Genomic DNA, 20,048 nt, shown 5'->3' with positions numbered 1-20,048 from the left:
CAAATACCAAAATGGGGCCCCTTCTCCCATCTTTTCTATCCAGACAGGGTTCATGCCTTCCCTGTGCTCCTTCCCTCCTCCTTCTTACAGCAACATTCCTCCATTTCCAAAGGAAGAAAAGCATGGTTTTGCTTTTCTCTCCCATTTGTCATTAAAGCTGTTGTGGATTTCCCTGGGAAACTCAGCCTGGAGAGTCCCAGCACCCGTACACACATCAAACAAACTCTCCCCATGGTCCCCCCAACTCATTTCCAGTTTGGGGTTCATTACTGTTGTTATGACCATATTTTTTTTGGGGGGGGGGGTGGGTGAGGGGAAGGGAACCGAGGTTTTCTTTTGTTGGGATTCCTTCTCATCCTTCCCAGTGTTGGGGGGGCAGAGTGTTGATAGCATTTTGCCATGCCACACAGCATAGTGTTATACAAGCAAAGAATTTTGGCTAAAATCCAAAAAACATTACCCAGGAAAAAAGGCAAACTGTGAGTGAGACTCGATCATTTGTTGTTCTTCTGTGAAAAGACTTGGAAATTGTCGGAGGACAGTTCGAGTTATGATTTTTTCCCTTTGTTTTGTTGTTGTTGTTGTTTGGTTCCGGTTTGTTTTTGTTTTTTGTTTGTTGGTTTTTTTTTTTCCCCCATTCATACATGTAACTGTTATTTTTGCAAACAAGACAGTCTTGAATTAGATGAAAAAGTTAATAAACAAAATGGCGACTCCAATATTTAGTAAGATCACCATGACTACCAGGATGGGAGCTGAACCCTGGAAGAGAAAGAGAAGGAGAGGAGTTAGAATGTTGGAATTCTGCCCAAGGCTGCCCTGTAGCAGGGTCAGGAGCTCTGTGGGGTCCAGGCAGGTCTGTGGATGGGCAAACCCTGATTGACACCCAGCAAATGATCCCAAAGTGCCCAGAAACCCTCAGTGAATTTTTTTAGGCTACCAAGCAAACACCTGGATGCACCCACTGACCAAGACATGGACTTCCCTGTGTCATTCCCATAGGAAATCTGGCCTTAAAAAATGAAATTGGTTGTTTTACCAGGTGGTCAATGAAAAGGAAGAAAAACCCCATTTATTGGATCATACAGGTGTTTAGGGATGGTTTGGAGGAGTCTCCACAGGACATTTCCCAGTAAACACAATTGTTTCTCCAGGCCTTCTGGTGATGGCAAACATCAGGCCAGGACACAGTGATCTGTGTTCAGGCAACATTTTGGGAAAGCTGTAATAACCTTTTCTAATGTTTATAAGAACCAAATAACGCTCCTGGGAACTACCTGGAAGTGTTCAAGGCCAGGTTGGACAGGACTTGGAGCAACCTGGGATAGTGGAAGATGTGCCTGCCCATGGCAGGGGGTGGAACTGGATGAGCTTTAAAGTCCCTCCCAACCCAAACCATTCCATGATTGTGTGATTCTGCCTGGAAACCATTGCAGGAACCCTGGCCCATGGAACACCCACCACAGCCTGGGCTGAACATCCCCCCAGGAGCATCCATTGCTTTCCACTGAGCATAAGGACAGCCCAGACAATTGTATGGGACCTGATGAGGATGTGGCTCTTGGACCCTGTTAGAATCCCAGGAATGACAGAAAGGGACCCCTCAGCGTGGGGACTGCAGACAACCCTCCAACACATCTTTGTGCAGAACACTGGTCAGAAAAACATCCATGGCATCACCTTACCCCTGTCACCCCATCCCTGCCTCCTCATTCCTGTCACCAAACATTCCCCGTCCCAGAATGTTAACGTGGCTCACACCAGGGTGAGCAATCTTGTGTGCAGGTAGGTGGTAGCTATTTCTTGGAGTAGCTGGGATCCTCAGCTATTCCTGCTACAGCCGAGCTGTGCCAGCTTTGAACGCCTGGAATGCTCTAAATCCTTTCCCCAGGCTCCCGTCCTCCTCCTAACGCTCCTGTGGCTGCTGGGAGGGCTCGGGGCAGGGGTGGGTGCCCTTTGGGAGCTTTCCTTATGCCACTCTGCAGAGCTGCTGGAAAATAAAAGGCAAAACCACTCTCCTTGCTGGCCAGAGCTCGTTTCATTCCGAGCAGGCTGATTCAGTTCGCAGTTGGGAGTGGGTGGGAGCGAGGATGCTGGAGCTCGCTGGAAAGGCATATTTGTAGCTTAGCAACAGGGTCAAAGACAGCCAACCAACGGAGGGATTGCGGAGAGCCTCTCCTGGCAGCCAGGTATCCACGCCCGGCTGCTTCCAAAGGCAGAAACCACCCCCTTGTTGCCAGCCCTCCCCCTTCCCCAGCCCGGCCGCTGCCAAGCCCCGCGCCGGCGTTATTGGGATGGGGGGGATTAGCTGCATTTCACAAGATTATTGGGTTTTACCATTTCTGAGCCCGTGGTAATATAATAACAGATTGCAGGCGATTAGCACTGTCATTGTTGCTGTTGGCAGGGCACAGGGACACAGGGAATGCTCTCGGATCCCTCGGCCCCGCAGCCAGGGAGGGCTCAGCCGTGCTTCCATCGGCCCTGGGCCACTCAGTGGTTGAGTTCCCTGCCAAAAAAGCGGCAAATATTTGTGCCCCTGCTCTGCTCACACCACTAGACCCTTCCAATTCCCTGGTGTTCCTCACAAATGCTTTGGGATGGACCTGCTGGGCTAATGGAGATCACAACCCTTCATACTGGTGTTCACAGGATGCTGATGGGATGTATCCAGGGATACACTTCTTTGGTCTCTTCTCCCAGGTAACAAGCAGCAGGACAAGAGGAAACAGCCTCAGGTTGCACCAGGGGAGGTTTGGATCAGATATTAGGGAAAAATTCCTCACCAAAAGGATTGTCCACCCAGGGCAGTGGTGGAGTCCCCATCCCTGGAGGGATTTAAAAGCCCTGTGGATGTGGCATTTGGGGACATGGGTTAGTGGTAGCCTTGGCGGTGCTGGAGGATGGTTGGACTTGATCTTAGAGCATTTTCCAACCTAAATGATTCCACAGTTCTATGATTTACACACCAGTCCATTGAAGCAGTGCCCTCACCTGGAAGAATGGGGGGAGCCAACACCCACTTCCATTGGCAGCACCTGCCTTCCCCTGCACGGATGTTTTGCTCAGTTCCCTGGCTCAGTCTGTGCCTGTTTGCATCCTGCATCCCCTTTTGCAGTGCAGAGGCAGGAGAAAATCCTTCCTTTGCCACTGCATGGGTGGGATCTTCCACATTTGCCAGCACAAGCATCCCAGGAATAGGATGACCAGGGAGGTGAGGGGTCTCTGTGAACTGAACAGCTCTGACTGTCTGACAACTCACAAATTCTGCTTCCTTTTAACGGTTCCTTCCTTTTTAACACCCTCATCCCTGTGCCAGCTCCATGGAGGGCTCTCCAGGCAGGAATGGCAGGTAGGGCTGCTCCCCCGGTGTGGGGCTGGAGCCCTGCCCATGGCAGCTGGTGGATAAGCAGCTTTGAGACTCCAAAACTTCTGTTTTAGCTCCAATTATGAATCCTGCTGCACCTCTAAACCCTTATGTCTGGCTTATTTCTATCTTGTGCTTGCCCTTCTCTCCTTTGATGGCCTGGGATATGTGTCATCCAAGAAGTGATTCCTGCTCAGTGCCTGGGCAGGAGATGAATCAGTTCTGCAGCTCTGCTTTGGAAGAGATGTTTTGCTGAGCCCAGCCTGACCATAGGTCACTGAACTCCCTTTTGCTGCAGTTCCAGTCATTGTTTTAGAACAAGTGGCTTTTACAACCACATCCCAAGCCCCTAACAGGAGTCACTGCCTTTGGAAAGAAGAGACAGAGCCCTTGATTTGAAACTCTGTGTTGTCTGGTGGGGCTTTATCTCATCTTTAGCCTCCTATAGAATCATGGAACGGTTTGGGTTGGAAAGGACCTTAAAGATCATCTCATTCCAACCCCCTGCCACAGGCAGGGATCTCCTGGAGCCCAAAGAAAACCCCGAGGCCAGTTGGGCCTATTTCCTGAGCTGGGCTTTGTGTGTCAAAGACAGCAAGAAGCTCCGACACTCTCTTTAGCCCTGCAACAGGAAATTGTGAAATCAGGCTGTCAGGAGCTGGGAGATTTGGTTAAACCACCCTTCCTGCCAGCCAGGAGCCAGGCTCGGCTCTGGAATGCCATCCTGCCTCCCAGCTCCGTGCCCGCCCGTCCAGAACCCGCTTCCCTGGGAAGCAGACGCCAGTTGGCAGCGTCCTCTCACCCAATTTTAGCTGTCTAAATGTTAGACATCCAGCCTGCACTCCCCATCCAGGCTGTCTGGAGCCCAAGTGACGTGGGATGAATCCCACCCAGCATGGCTACCAGCCTGGCTCTGGGAAAGGAAACATTCCAGCGAGCTCTGGTGTGCCCAAGCATCCTCCAGCGAGAATTTCACCAGCAAATCCAGGCTGGGACTTTTTATTTTTATTCTATATAACTAGATCCTGGAGTGCTTCACAGGAGAAGGAAAACATCTGCCAAGGATGGGCAACGCACATTAGCTGGGCTAAAGGGACCTTCTGTATCAACAGGGAGAGTCTCCAAGGAATTCTTAGATTTCCTTCCAAGCTTAAAGAACAGAAACTTAGACCTAAACTCGTGGATACACTAAAATATGAATAACCCCTTGCTATATGGCACAGGAGTAATAACAGTAATTGGAGCTGTAGAGTAATTTCTGCCCCTCTGTCTTGTTTGTTTTTATCCTGTAACTGTTGTGTAGCAACTCAAGAGTCTTACTGGGAATACGAGGGACAGCTGGTTTACAAATGCAATTGTAGCATAATTAATTTAAGCATTAACAATCCATTATTATCTGTTATCACAGGGTACAAGCTCTGCCTCTCTGCCATGGAAACCATAGTGCAGGTTACCTAGGAATCCCTCTGGGATCTATTAAGTGCAATTACTAAGGACTTGGATCAGCAAAAAAAACTATATATGCACCGTTTTCCAGCCTCAGCACTGCGGAAAGTGCTGCAAACTTAGCAGCTCCATGACATTTGTGCTGAATTGTCACATAACTGCCAGGAACAGGCTCTGTGAAATGGGTGAGGAGCATTTAGCAAAAGAAACATCAGGGATTCACTTTGCTTTCTCCAGTGGATTGCAGCATCTCCCGTGACTCCAGGAAGGGGCCCAGGAGATGCTGAACGTGCCTGTGTGAGTGAAACTGAGTTGGATGGGATGGAAAACCTGCTTCTGGGGGGAAATAAGGCTAAAAACATGAGGATTTATCCCAAGAGGGTGCCTGTTAGTGAAGTGGTTTGTGCCCCCTGGTTCAGTCCTCAGTCTAGAGGTGCTGGGAGAGAACTCTGTCTACAGTTTATGTGTGTTTGGAGTTCTGTGTGTTTAAGATTTTTGGTTCTTGTGCACTCAAAAGTGAGTGTTTGACCCCAAATTTTTCGAAGCTAAACAATGTGGAATTGGGCTCAAACCCCTAAATTGAATCCAGGATGACAAGAGCAGAGTCAGCAAGGTGCTCCCTCAGGAACATCAAAGGGCCCTGGAGATGAAAAAGGTTTGAAAAAGGACCCTGTCGAGCGAAACATCCCATTTCTCTGTGAACATTATCTACCTCCTGTTGTTACACGTCACACCTGCGATGCCTGAACACGAGAGAGATTAGAGCAGGAACAGTTTCTGGTTATTATATGAGACAACCCCAAAAAGGTTTGCTCTGCACACACTGCAGCCCCTGGGGCGATGCTCAGCCCTGCCTCATTCCAGAGAGGTGAGAGGATGGCAAGAGGGCTCCTCTGCTTCCTTATTCCCATGTAATTATGGCTTCTATTTGTCTGGACACGCAGGTCCCATGGCCATTTGGGATTAGGGCTGAATCTGGTTGAGACGAGAGAAACAAGGAAACCCTGGGATGCCTTTGTTAGGAGACCTGGGGATGGCTCCCGATGGGGAAAAAATAAATGGAAAAACCTGAAGCTGGAAGACTAAAACCACAGGGATAAGCTGTGGGGTTCAATCCCAGGGAGCTTAATGCCAAATAAGCCCCCAGGTGCCTTTCCCAACAGACTGGTCCCAAGGCAGACAGATGGGAGCATCTCCGTGCACAACTCAAACAGTGGGTGCCTCTTTGGGTCAGAGAAAACACCCCGTTCTTATTTTTAACTCATTTTACAATCTCTAGGGCTAAAAGTGCCCAACTTCTCTGAAGAAAACACACCAGCTCGAGGTCAGTCCCTTCAAGAATAACCCCACAGCGCTGGAAAAGGGGAGCATCGCTCACGGCATCAGTGGGGAGGTGCCATTTCTGATGCTCCATCCCCTCCTCCCCGTCCCGAGCCAGCCCGTGCTGAGCCCCCTGCCCCGATCCCTCCCTCGGCTCCCTCCGGCTGCGCGGAGCGCTCGGCAGATCCCTGCTCCTGCTGCAGATTGGCTGCCTCCTCCTCACTTTCCCCAGCGACAGCGAAACCTGCTCGGAATATCTTGATGGCAAATACGCCCCTCGCTCGCCGCGCGAGGGAGGGAGATGCTGCAGCTGCTGGAATTCCTCCCCGCCTCCCCCGCGGGGACCTGGGGGGGACAGGGGGGTCTCTTGGAGATCCCTCACCCAGGAGATGCCTCTGAACTGCCTTTGCTGTAGTTTTTTTTTCCGCGGGTTTGTTTGCGGGAGGAGGCAGCAAACAGCTGAGAGCGCTGGGGTTTTATCCGCCAGCGTGTGACGGTGCAAGGAAATGTCAGGGGTGGCTGGGGTGGGGTTTTTTTTTGGCTCCTGCCCTCCCATCGGTCTCGATGCGATGAGACAGTGGGATTTTAAAGGGCCAAGTCTCGAGCCTACTCACGTCTCCAGGGTGCCTTTAAGTGAGACCACGACGTGTCCCTGGAAGTCTCCACCTAAACGGCCGAGATTGCTCCTGCTAAACGAGGACAGGCAGATGAATCAGGCTCCGTTCGTGCCTGAGCACCGGCCCTTCCCGCGGGCCTGCTGAGCTCCTCTGTGCCCACAGCCCTTCTTTTCCCTCTCAGAAGCTGCAGATGTTCAGCACCTGCAGAAAAGGAGATCTGGTCTCTTTTTTTCCCCCCCAGCCCTACAATGTGCTGTGTTTTGTGCTGATGGATAAAAGGGTTGCTGGCGTTTTAGAATGCCACTTTCCCTTCTCAGTCTCTCAACAATTCCTTTTTTCCTTTCCCATTTTAGATCTCCTCAAAGGCTCCAGGAACCTGTGAAGCATCCAGGCACAGGCTTGAGCTTTGTGCCTTGTGGGCCTTTAAGGATGGAAAGGATGGTGACGTTCCTATAAATCCCTTAATCCGACAACACCGACACCGGTCCCGGCACGTTGGTTCCCATTTCCCTCTGCCCCAACACTGACAATTGATGGGAGTTTGTTCTGTGCATGAGGGGTCAGTGCACACAGAGACACAGAGAGATCAGGTGGCTTTAAATGTAATTTTAAAGCGTTTGTGTGGCTTCAGCACTGGCTCAATGACCCCGAAACCCCCAAATCCCCTGAGAGCGAACACCAAGCAGGGCTGAATTTCATCAGTGTTATTGAGTAGTGGCCTCAAGAAATGACCTTCCTAAGAGTATTTTTCAATTACTTACGCGCAGCTCCAACAAATGGGAGCTTCTTTAAAAGGACTGGTGAAAAATGACAGAGAAAAGTTCCCACAGCTCATAGAGCAACCTGTAAGTCTGAATCCTCTCTGGAGTGTGCACCCCTACGTGTGCAGGGATGGAAAAGGCTGGATACAAGGGACCCCACAGCCTCCAGCTGGTCCAGAGAAATCAAGAGCAGTGTTTTTTTGGAATGTGTTTTTGTAAGCCCTGCATCCTGAGCCTTCTCTGGTGAGCACTGCCAGAGGTGTGCCTTGTCCGGAAGCTGGAGCTGGCCCTTCAACACAGAGCCAGCTCACTGGGCTCATTGATGGCTTGTGTAGAGCTGGTTTATGGCAGATTATTTTTAAAACAAGCTAAGCTGGGAGGGTGACCTCAGTTCGGCACAGGGATACTCCAGGTAGGGCAAAAATAGCCCTACTCAGCTCCAAGCATCCTTCCTGCTCATTGGCAGGCACCTTTCTGGAACAGCCCAGCTGCCTGGGAGATGAGAAATGCCCTTTGCAGGGAGCAGCTTCCCAGATGGCAGTGCTGTGGATCCCAGGGAAGCAGGCTGTCATGCAAGCTGAAGCAGTGTGGGCACACACACACACACACACACACACACACACACATGTGCACGGACATGTGTGTGCAGCCGGCCCTGCCCCGGAGCTGACGCTCACCAGGGAGGACGAAGGGAAGGGGAATTTCAGCCTAGTGTGAGAAATGGAGGAATTTTGGGGAAACTGGGAGCCTTCATTCTGTGTGGAGAGAGCTGGAGCATGAGCAGGATGCAGTGGGTTTTTGCAGGATTAAGTGTGTGAATGGTGAATGTTCCGCGTTGCTGAGTACACACACGGAGGTGGATGTGGGGACTGTAGGATAAATCTTTCCCCCTTAGTCTGACCCTCCTCTTCCTCAGGGACTCACTACATTCACTGAAATTTGAAATGCTTTGAGGGCCTTAATGGCAAGTGCAGGCAAGGTCATGGGTTTAGGCAGGAGGTTGGAACACACATCCCATTCCTCTCCTACACCTTCCCCTGCTCCTCTCTGACCACCCCCTCCCTGCCAGGCCCCTGGAACCAAACCCTGCTAGCACTGTGCAATTCCTGCTAGAACAAATTGTTGCTGGCATTGTAGGTTATTTAAATCCACATATTATCTCTTCCTCTGTATTACATTAGCTTCCTCCCAAACCTTCGCCATCTGTTCCACCCTCGGTTATGAATGTGAGAAAACTGAACATGCTGCTCCACAGCTACAGCACTTCACAAGTATGATGTGCATCCTAATGGCTTTTCCATGCGCTTTTCCATGCAGGCTGTGCCCCTTCCCTAGTGCCCAGGACTCCCTGGAAATAGCCAGTGATGCTGTGTTAGTGGCTATTTTCCTCCAGAGTTGTGGAGGGAGGTTTATGTGTGAGGTGGAAGTCTCGGCAGCGCGTCTGACATGGGGTGGGCGGGGAGAGACCCCAGGACTGTTTGTGCCAGAGATCTCAGGAAGATCGTGTGGCTCCCAGTGAGGAGAAACTGTGGTTTCATCCCTCCTTTGTGATTCATGTCTCTCCCAGCTCCCTGCTGCCACGGGAGGTCATGTTGTCAAAGATGCTGCAGCATCTGTGAGTCCCACGGACTTCAACAGGGTTGGTGTCTGTGCAATTACTGCTGCTGCTCTTCCCCTGTGAGAGCCTGTCAGGCTCCTAATGCTGCCTGTCATGTCTCCAGTGCTTCCAGGCATCCACACAGGCAGGTAAGGACAGCCTGGATGGTTCAGCACCCGCGGGTTGGCTCAGTGGGGTGTGCTCAGGGCTGAATTCACTGGAGCTCTGTGTTTTCAGGGCTGGCAGGACATGTCCTGCAGAGCAGACACCAGCACACTCCGTGCTCAGCTCCCCCTCAGAGCCGTGTGGGTGCTCCCGAGCCTGCACCGAGCTCACAGGATGAACAGGAAGGCAGAAAGCTCAGGGCTGTGTGTGGGGGGGATTTATCCACAGCCACAGCAGGGAAGCTGTGGCAGATCTGTAGTTTAGTCCTTCCTGCATCCTGGCTGCTCCTGGGCTGCAGATGCCACCACTCTCTCCTCTCTCCCACCTTTGGAGATGCCAACACCTTGGCTGTGCTGGCAGAGTGCTGGAGGAGCAGGGATGCTGTAGGTATGGCAACGGGAATCATCCCTTACACACCACCGTGCCTCGAGCCCAAATTTTCAGCGTGACTGACAAATCCATTTCAGTTCCATGACCCCAAATCACCAAGCACCATCCTCTGCTCCCCTGACAGGGAGATTTAGCTCCTTTCTTCTGCCAGAGCCTGAAATATCACTGCCTGAGCATTATAGGTTTTCCATTTCTCCTGTGTAGGTCTGGGACATCCAGCATGGGACCTGCAGCCCTGCCCTGTGTTTGGTGCTGACTCAACAAGGGGCAATTTGGGGCAGTGGTGGCTTCCCCATTGCTCCCATCAGACCCCTATGAACTCTTCCAGCAATGCCAAAGCAACAGGGAGAACAAGTGAGGAAGTAAGGAAGCTTCCAATGACAAATCCAGGAATCATCAAAAACCAGGGTGGCAAAGAACCTGAAAATCACACAGCTCAGCCTCCTCCCAAGGAGGTTCAGCTCTGCCCAGGTTCCATCTGAGCTGTTGATGTACAACCAGGTCTTAGACCCCCTCCTCCCCCCATCCACCACAGCCTCCCCAGGCAATTAATTACAGCCCTCAACTCATTAGCGATGGCTAATGGCTCACCCCTCCTCTAAGGCTGGAATTTAAGCCCATTAATTCTGTTCATGAGAACAGATTATTCCCTTCCACTTTGCAGCAGCTTTTATGTGTTTGAAGATCACTCTGTCTCCTCTCCTCTGGCCTGAACACCTCCTGCTCTTCCCAGCAGTATTCTTATGCCCAAAGTATCCTCATCCCTCCCAAAATGAGGAGCCCAGGGAGGGATGTCTCACGAGGGGTTGTCCTCCACACACTCCTGGACCACCGTGAAGTTCTGTTGCCATCACCAAAACACAAGGAACCATCACCAATGCCTTGTCTACTCCTGCAGCTTTTCCACCAGATTCCCAGCAATAATGGATTTGTACCAGGAGCTGGGCTGCAAAACAAACTCAAACTTGCTGCTCACATCCTCCAGTGAAAATCCTGCTGTTCCCACCACAGCAGCCTGCAGGGAAAACCTCACAGGATGGGAGAAGTGAGGAAGGGGGGATTCAAGGCAAACCCCAACAATAATTCAGGTTTTTCAGTTTTCCTTCCCATCCCAGACCCACAGCAGCACCAGGTTTCTCCACCAGATTTCCACACACAGTTTCTCCTACTCACCGTACTGGATTTGAGCGCATCCCCACTGTCCTCTTCAGATTCTAGTGCAACAGGTAAAGATTTCTGTGGCGGGGAGAAGGTTAAGTCCCACCTTAGTAGCCGAGGTTCAGCTTTGTCCCCGAATCTCAGGTTTTCCAGTTTCTGCACCGTGGGCTCTGCAGAGGAAGCTGGCCTGAAATTCTCTTTGTTCTGGGACTTAGACCTCAGTCTCTGAACCCCGAAGCCCCGCTCTTCCCCACGGTGGTCGTCAGCCATGCTCCTGCAGCCTCCCCCTTTGCTGTAGTGTCTTTTTTGGGTGTGAATCTCTTGCATATAAGAATCCATCCTCATGAGGGGCTTCATCTCCATCTCGTAATTGCTCATCTTCTCCTCGTCCAGCTCAGGCAGTTTGGAGCTCCCTGAGCTGTGGTTGTGGGACCTGTGGTGGGAAGTCCATGAAACCGTGGCAGGGGAATCTGTCCACCTCTCTCTTTGCTTGTGGTTGGAGGCCGAGTGTTTGTGTCCTCCACTCCGACCTCTGTAGTCTTCAGGGGCGGGGGCCGCCCCCAGCTGCCCGGCGCGCAGGGTCCCGCTTCTCACCCCGCGCGTCCCGCCGGCCTTCTCTTCGCTGCTCCAGCTGTTGGGTCGCAGGTAATCCCCGCCACGCCCCTCCAGCAACATCTGGATCTCCCCACCCCTCTCTTCGTCCACCGAGACCTGCCTGGAGAAGTGGGCGCTCTTGTTCCTGCAGGAGGGGCCCAGGGGGGGCGTGGAGGAGGGGCTGGCAGGGAAGCTCTGCAGCGGGCTGTCGTCGGGGGTCAGGTCGGACGGGGTGGTCCCTTTGCGGTACAGCTCGGGGCTCTCCTGCTGGAGGGGGGTCCCGGTGGACAGGACCTCAATGTCATCGCTCGAGTTCTGGCGCTTCGGTCTCTGGCATTCGAGCCCTTTTTGTGCAGCCGTGAAGGGGGAGGAGAAAGGGGGAGAGAAAGGCGACAGGGTTATTTCCATTCTGTGGGTGCCCACCGGGGTTTTCATCTCGCAGAACAGTGATGGATGGTGGGGAACAGCGGAGTGGGATCGGGACAGCAGCACCACAGCACAATAAACAGCTGGTGCCACTGGAGCAAGAGAAAGGCACCGCTGCTTTGACACCAAACCTGCCCTCACATCACCCCCAGCACCCGCAGAGCTGCCCGGTGCGGCTGCAGCCGGCATGGGAATGGTTTTGTAGCCTCAGGGACATGGGGAAGCCACTAACAATGCCAAGCTGCTGCAGGGGGTTAGTATGGTTTTTTGTGATCCACCTGATCACCTTTTCCCATCAGGTCCCCGTCTGGAAGCATAAGAAGGGAAATGTGTGATGTGGCTGGTGGCAGCTCACAGCTCACCCTGTGCTCTGTGGGTGTGCTGGGCGTCACTGGGATCACCCCATGAGTGCTGGGTGCCACTGGGATCACTGTGTGCTCCTGGACGCCCCATGGATCATCCCATGCCAACAGCCCCCACACCTCTCCTGGATGGGAAACACCTCAGCTTTCAGCTGTGAGCTGCAGAAGGGAAATCTCACCTCGAAGGTTTCATAAGGAGATGGCCACATCAGATGTGCAAGGAAAATCCCACAAACCTTTTATCCAAGAGCTTTCCTGTCCCACACAGACCAGGAGGACATGGACATTTCCCTCCTCAGCCCCCCTGGCTGTGCTGGAGAGGACACAGGTGGCTGTGCCTCACATACACAGGCAGGACCACGTACAACATACACCATCCTCCTTATTCCATCCTGCTCATGTCTTTTCATTCCCTTCAAACCCAGAGATTCCCCAGACAGTGTCTCCCTGGGGACAGGGACTTCTAAGGGACTGAATGTCTTCTGCTGCTGAAGGAACACTTCACTTCTCTGGACAGTAACAAAAAAACTCCAACTTGTTAATCATTGATGAAACACCGAATTATTTCAAGGCGGTTCAAGCCAATAGTGGTTAATTCTCATTTTCCCCTCTCAAGTTGTTCCCAGCTAAAGCCATGCTAAATTACGGGAATAATTTGATAAATATATTAAGTGCCTAATGCCCCTGAAATGCGTCTAATTGCGATTGCCATGGCCAGACAAGAAATGAGGCTCCAAAAGGAAGAGCTCAATTTCTTGCCACTGTTTAAAAATAAATGCTTGGAAGTGCCTGCTCTGATCTTTCCACTTCTGTTGAGGAATTTTCTCTTTCACATCTTTTTGGGGAGCTTCTGGTGCTGGGATGTGCCTTCACCCAGAGCTACTCCCAAGTCCCACCACGTCAGGGTTGGGATACATGTGGGGCACATGGGAGTGTGAGGCTGGATGTCCCCACCAAAGCTCTTACAGGGGAAGTAAATAGTAACAAGCTTAGAAATCTCCTACTGAAGCAATCTATAGAAAATGATCTCCTAATGACTCAATTTCTGGAGACAATACTCAGTTCAGCCTTAGTTTGTTCCCTGTGTCCCTGTTTGTATGTTGGAGACTGAATTTCCTGGGATTTATCCAAGGCTGCTGAGGAATCCTGATAGTGGCGGGAAATTGTTGTGAAGGGCAAAGGTGGAGCTCACCCCCTCTGTTTTCACGCAGAATAAATGTCCCTGGGATAAAATACAAACTGATTTTGTTGTTCAGACATTCCCGTTCCAGCCAGCCTTTGATACCACAAATAGGAAACTGAGGCACAGAGGGAATAAAGGGCTTTGTATGAGAAGGTTGGAAAGCCACCTGTTGGAACGGGCTCACGCAAGACTTGGCGTGTCCCCGTTTGTCTCAGGAATCTTCCACAATTCAGGTTTCCAGGGCTTTTGCCGGAGTTCCAGAGATTTGAGAGCTTCCCACCAGCTCCGAGGAGCTGATTTCCAATGGCACAACCAGCCATGGCCTTGCTACACCCACCACTCCTGCACCTTCCCTGATCCCCAGAGCCCCACAACAGGGGCAAGAAAGCCCAGTGATGCTCCAGCATCCTCACCCTGGAGACCTACATCATGTTACTAAGCCCCACCTCATCCTACATGTTCCCCACCCACACCTGCAACGAGCTGATCTAACTCTGCCTCTCCAGGGGTTAATTCCCTGAGTTTTGCAGCCCCTGGTTGGGGCTCTGGGAGGAGCAGGGACGAGGTGCTGCCCCCCAGTCCCGGAGCCCGCAGGGATCCAGGCGTTTCCTCCCGCAGGAATCCGGCAGATGCACCGGTGCCGTCCTGCCGGCTTTCGACACCCGAGGATGTGCAACAATTATTCCGAGCTAAAATTAGTCGTGAAGCACGTGATATTCCTGGAAGAACGGCTGTGAGAGCGCGAAGGAGGGTGCGGAGCACTGACTGTGGATTTCCAGCAGGATCGAGGCAGCTGTGCCCAGCCCAGGAGGCTTCAAAGCCAAACATGTGCCCCCGGGCACCCGGAGCACCCACGTTTGGGATTTGGGTGCGGTGCTGAGCTCCTGCCTCTGACACTGGTGTGCTGCTGTCACCTTGGGGGACTCGCTTCACCAGCACCATGGACTGACCCTGCTGCATCCAGGAACCAGGGAGGAACGACCACAGGGAGAGTGATGGGGGTGGGAGAGATCCCTGTGGCTGACGGAGATGGAAAACCACAGGGGAGAGGATGCAGGATACTAAGCAGGGATATTTTCATTTTTCCCAGGTAAACACCTTTACCTCGCCCCTAAAGGGGTTGTTGGAGCCTCTGCCTGAAGGTCTGGAGTCCTGTTCTGTGGGAATGACCAGGACAGGATGGTGGTGGTCATGAACCCCCCTGTGAGTGCCCCCCAGCCCCCCAAAACCCTGCAAAGTGGGGACACCCAGCACCCACAGCACTCACTGGGCAAGGTGGGTGGTACCCAGCACCCACCACACTGCAAGGAGCGCATCCAGCACCCACGATGCTGTGCCAGGAGGGTACATCCAGCACCCATGGTGTGGGTGGCACAGCACCCACCACAGTGTGCACAGGGGGTGGCACTTGGGACCTGCAACACCCTGAAAGGGAGTCACATCCAGCACCCACAGTGCTGTGCAAGGGGGGCACATCCAGCACCCGAATCCTGTGCAAGGGAATCAATTCCAGCACCCACAACTGTGCAAGGGGGGCTCATAGAGCACCCACAACCCCGTGAAAGGTGGGCACATCCAGCACCCGCAGTCCTGTGGAAGGGGGGGCACACAGACCATCCGTGGCATTTGTGCAAGGTGGGTATATCCAGCACCCGTGATCCTGGGCAGGGAGGACACATTCACCACCCATGATGGTGAGCAAGGGGAGCACACAGAGCACCCACGATGCTGAACAAGGGGGGCATATCCAGCACCTGAATCCTGTGCAGGGGGGCACATCCAGCACCCACGATCCTGTGCAAGGTGGGCACGTAGAGCCCCTGCAATGCCGTGCTGTGTGGTGGCAGCTATCCCACCCCTGTTCAGCCCCCCCCCCGCCCGTTTGCAGCCTGAGGTCCCGGGGTCCGTGGGGTGTCACAGTTGTTATGTGCCTGAGTCGCTCGGCAGGCGCTTCCCCGTTTCCCGACACATCTCGGATGATGTGTTTGTTTTTTAATGTGCTCTAAGTGGAACCGCCTCCCTTCCCCTCCCCTCACTCGCTCCCAACCCACCCAACCGGGAGCAGCAGCCTCACGAACCCCGGCACAAGTCAAGCACCGTGTCCCTGTCTGGAGAGGTAGTAAAAAATGTATTACCTAAAAATATCTTTCCAAGAGGTGATTTAAAACAGCAAAGTCTCTTGGCAAGAGGAAATGGAGATGAGGAATATCTCAGGGCTGAAGGAGCCCCTGGGACCACACAGACCTGCGAGAAAGCTCAGATCTCTGATGTACAAATTGCACCTCGGCAGGAGAGATGCTGGGGGGGTGGGGGTGTTCAACATTCTTCAGCGAGCACAGAGCTGCGTGGGGCTCTGGTGCTCTGCCAGGGGGATGCTCCCCCATCCCAAAATGCCCATGGATGTCTCCTAGATGGGGATCTGCCCCAGCTCAGGCAGGTCCATGGCTGGAGTCAGCCCCCAGACCCCGTCTGCCTCATCCTGCTGAGCTATGGGATGCCCCCAGCCGCCCCCACAGCCTCTGTGCCATGGGTAAGTGAGGACTGGGGCATGGGCAGGCTGGGCCAAAAGATCCAATGATCCCTTTTCCCATCCTCAGAGAACGTGAGTCACCAGCACCAGCCCCTGGAGCGATTAAGCTGAGTGAGTAATCTTCAGTTAGAGAGCTGGGAGGGCAAGACAATAATGACAGACACCTCTCAATTTGGGCTTGGTGCAGGAAAACTTTTGAATAAACCCAGTCCCATATATTAATTATTATGTTAATTATTGCTGTGGGGACTTGGAGTTTCCCTGCAGACCCCTGACTGACCACGGCTTCGCTTCAGCTCCCTCCTCCCTGAGCCTTTGCTGGGCCTGAACCTCTTGCCAACGAGCACAAACCTGGACAAACTGGGAAGGAATGCTGAAGAAGATGGAAGGAAAGCAGGGTTTGCCACCAGGCAAAGCTCAAACATGGATTTTCCAACACCTTGGCACAAGTACATGACTGATTTGCACAGCCAAGGGAAGGATCAGGTCTTAGAGTGTGCCAGTCCAGGCATTCCAGAGAAATCATGAACCACACAAGCCATGGGTGTAAAATCAGTGGTGACCTCTGGGACCATCTGTGTTTGCATTTTCCATCCAAAGCTCTTGTTGTTTTTTTTCTGTGCAACCATCACAGACTATGAACTAAAAAAATGGGAGTGTTTTGGTGTGAAAAGAGGAGACAAAAAAACCCTGAACAAGGTGGAAGTGTTGAAGATTGAAAACCTTGAGCTAAATCTCCTGAAAACTGGTTTTGCTGAGAGGTTTCCCACCCCAAGAGTCGTGGTGAGGACTGGGAGCTGTGGGCACAGACCAAACCTCTGCTCAGGGCTCATTTTTGGGGGTTTTTGGTCTCTGCAGGGCTCAGAACTGACCGTTTTCCCTGTGCTGGAAGGAAGGCGAGAACTCTTTGGCAGTGATCCTGGCGATCCGCGCTTCCTCCTGAGCTTTCTGCGCCGCTGTCACAGCCGCCTCTGCCTTGGCCCTGGAGTGAGAGGTCCTGCAAGGCAACAGGAGACACAAGGACCATGTTAGGCAGCTCCTCCCTGCATGGACAACCCCAAATTGCCCCCACAGAACCCCTTTGCTCTGAAACCCTTTGGCTGTGGCAGAGGAGCTGTCATGGGGACCTTGGGGCTCGCTGAGGAATGAGGGATGTTACAGCAACAAGATGTTCATGAGCTGCTTCCCAACCTGGAAATCAATTTGGAAACAGGAGCAGGATGCTTTGTTCCCCCAGGGATGCATCACCCCGGAGCAGGCTGGTCCCCTCCATCCCACATCCCTCTGTGGGGGATCCCAGCCCGGCAGCCTCTCCGTGCATCTCCCACAAGCCTCTGGGGCTGAAGGCCTGAATTTAAAGCTGGTTTGGGTTTTTTTTAACCAAAACCACTTGCTTTGGGATGAAAAAAGGAAGATTTCCATCCCCACCCCCACATTTTGCGTAAAACGCTGGATGTAAATAAATACTGGGAGAAGAGGTTGGAACGGGGGTTTGGCACTGGTACCACCTCCACCACCCCTTAACACATCTTTCTCAGGGCATTCTTTTCACTCTGGATGAACAACTGTCCCCTGCACTCACCAATGATTCCCCAAATGCTCGTGTTTGATGGCATTTCATCCCATCACTCCGGATTTACACCCTCACACAGCCTCTCTGCGAGCATCCTCCGGAGGCTGGTTTGTCCCTTCCCCTTATCCGAGCTATCCAGGCACTTTTAAAAATTCCTGTTCCCACCCCGGTGCAGGCAGCACTATAAATAGCTCAGCTGATTTCTTTTCCCTCCAAAATCAGGCCCTCCATCTCCTTTAATCATTTTTTTTCTGCCGCTCTCTGAATTCCCTCTAATTTCCCGACATCTGTGCGGGGAGGAGTGCCACTCCTGTCAGGCTCCTAGAAATGGAAAACAGGGCCAGGAATGTGCCTGGCATCACATCATGTGGCACAAACCAGGGCTATGAAACAGGGGGTGTGTGACTTTGTGCTGTCACCTCCCTGAGCCCGGAGAGACGCCTGGTTCCCTCTCCTGGTGCCATCACTTGTGTTCCAGTGCTGACACTTTCCAAGTGTCCTTGCTTTAATAAATGCTTTATTTACCTCAATGGGCTTATTTGGAATAGCCCTGGAAGTGGATCCAACCTGTTTTCTAGAGCTGTTGAAGGTGGTGGAGGGGCTGTGGTGATGCTGTTGCAGGTCTCACAGGTCCTCTGTGACCAGTGCAACCAAAAATTGGGTTGAAATGGTTTTTTACCCACCTTGAGTCCAGTGCTCTCTTTGCTTAACGCTCGTGCAGGGTTGGAGGAGTGGACAAACATGTTACAGCCCATTCCCTGGCAGGTATCCCACTTCTCTTTTAGGAGGAGCAGGGATGCTCCAAGCAGGAGGTGAAGCAAACTGCTAGGAGAGGAGGCACAAACTGCTCCCGTTTTTCACAGAACCATGGAATGGTTTGGGTGGGAAGGGACCTTAAAGATTACCCAGGTCGACCCCCTGACATGAGCAGAGACACCTTCCACCAGCCCAGGTTGCTCCAAGCCCTGTCAAACCTGGCTTTGGACACTTCCAGGGATGGGGCAGCCACAGCTTCTCTGGGCAACCTGTGCCAGGGCCTCTCCACCCTCACAGGAAAGGATTTCTTCCCAATATCCCATCTAACCCTGCCCTCTGGCAGTGGGAAGCAGTTTCCCTTGTCCTGTCACTCCAGGCCCTTGACCAAAGTCCCTCTCCAGGTCTCTTCTAGGCCACACTTTTGGCACAACGTGGTCTGTGGGAAAGGCTGGGACATCAGACCCACTGATTAAACCCCCCCAGTACCAAGGATGGGGCCACTTGAGGCTTGAAATTCAGATACTGACACTGAGGTTGTTAAACATCTGACACCTTCCATGAGAGCCTCCCAGAGATGTGGATCCAAAGGTCCTTCATCCATCTATCCCTTTGCTGTCTCCTGGACTGAAAACTGCGGATGAGCCTGTCCCTCCCATCCTGCAGCACATTCCTAGAGCAGGCTGTAGGTCCCTGCTGATTTGGTACAAAGGATTAATAACGTCTGAGAGCGTCTGGACTGAACTCAGCAGGCAGGATTACACTCTGCCTCCTGAAACTCTTCCCTGGAGAGGCAACTGGAGGCACTTATCTGTCACTGCCTGCCAGGGAAGGAGGCTGGAAGTGCTGAACAGCAGCTTGTGCCATCTCCAAGGGTCGTGGGGACACATGGAGGTGTCTGCAGAGCAGCAGGAGCACACATGGAGCTATCACCCAATTCTGGGGTTGTGGGATCGCCCAAGCTCTGCTCCTCTCTCCAGGATTTATCATCCCCTCCCTTTACAGAATCCCAGAATCAGTGAGGTTGGAAAAGCCCTCCAAGACCATCAAGTCCAACCTGTGCCCGATCCCCACCTTGTCACCCAGCCCAGAGCACTGAGTGCCACGTCCAGTTGTTCCTTGGACACCTTCAGGGACTCCACCACCTCCCTGGGCAGCCCCTTCTAATGCCTGAGCACCCTTTCCATGGAGAAATTCCTCCTGATGTCCAACCTAAATGGGTAAAAATCACCATCCCTGGAGGGACCAATGCATTTGTGTCCCTGGAAAACTCACTCCAGTGACCTCTGGGCCAGTTCATCCCACGATCAGCCCAGGAAGAGCAGCGAACTTTTGAAAGCTAAAACTCGAGGCTTTGGCTCAGAGAGGGTTAAAAATCAATCCCATTAATTAAGCCATCTCCGATCCCAAATACCCTGGATTCCCCCAAAGCGGATGGAAAGCGCAGCTTAATTGTTTGCAAAGCTCCCTAAGACGCTCGGGGGGGGGGGGGGGGGGGAGCCGCCAGTGGAGTGAAAAGCAGAATTATAGTGATCTATATGTTGCATAATAAAATACATCAGTATTCCCAAATAAATGCAAGTAATCCAGTTAGTGCTTGCATGACTTTGTCACATCCCAAATTTAACAGCTGTCTCCTCTACACGTTCCTGCTGCTCGTGGTGGCCGCTAAATCTTAATTCCCAGTTAATTGCCTGAGTTTATTTCCTTGCAAAGCGGGTTTTTCTCCATGACACATGGACAGGACCTGATCTGATCACTCTTCTTCTCCTGCCCTAAGTGCTGCCATAGATTTTTGCTGGAAAC

General features: G+C 52.5%; 1 protein-coding gene across 1 annotated transcript in view; it reads right to left on the bottom strand.

Annotated features, from left to right (window-relative positions):
• Nucleotides 1-280: 280 nt before the first annotated feature.
• Nucleotides 281-20,048, bottom strand: part of JPH3 (junctophilin 3) — a 54,695-nt gene continuing 34,927 nt past the window's right edge. Inside the window, exons 3-5 of the mRNA XM_051805725.1 lie at nt 16,789-16,913; nt 10,837-11,759; nt 281-762 (exon numbers count right to left, since the gene is read on the bottom strand). Of these exons, the coding sequence (XP_051661685.1) occupies nt 682-762; nt 10,837-11,759; nt 16,789-16,913 (1,129 nt within the window). The 3' untranslated portion in view covers nt 281-681. The remainder of the gene's footprint in view (nt 763-10,836; nt 11,760-16,788; nt 16,914-20,048) is intronic.

The sequence above is a fragment of the Manacus candei genome, unplaced genomic scaffold (assembly GCF_025592945.1).
Source record: "Manacus candei isolate 608988 ecotype Guabito, Panama unplaced genomic scaffold, ASM2559294v1 h1tg000065l, whole genome shotgun sequence".
NCBI lineage: Eukaryota > Metazoa > Chordata > Aves > Passeriformes > Pipridae > Manacus > Manacus candei.
The sequence above is the reverse complement of the archived record's forward strand: the minus strand, read 5'-3'. Positions and strand labels throughout refer to the sequence as shown.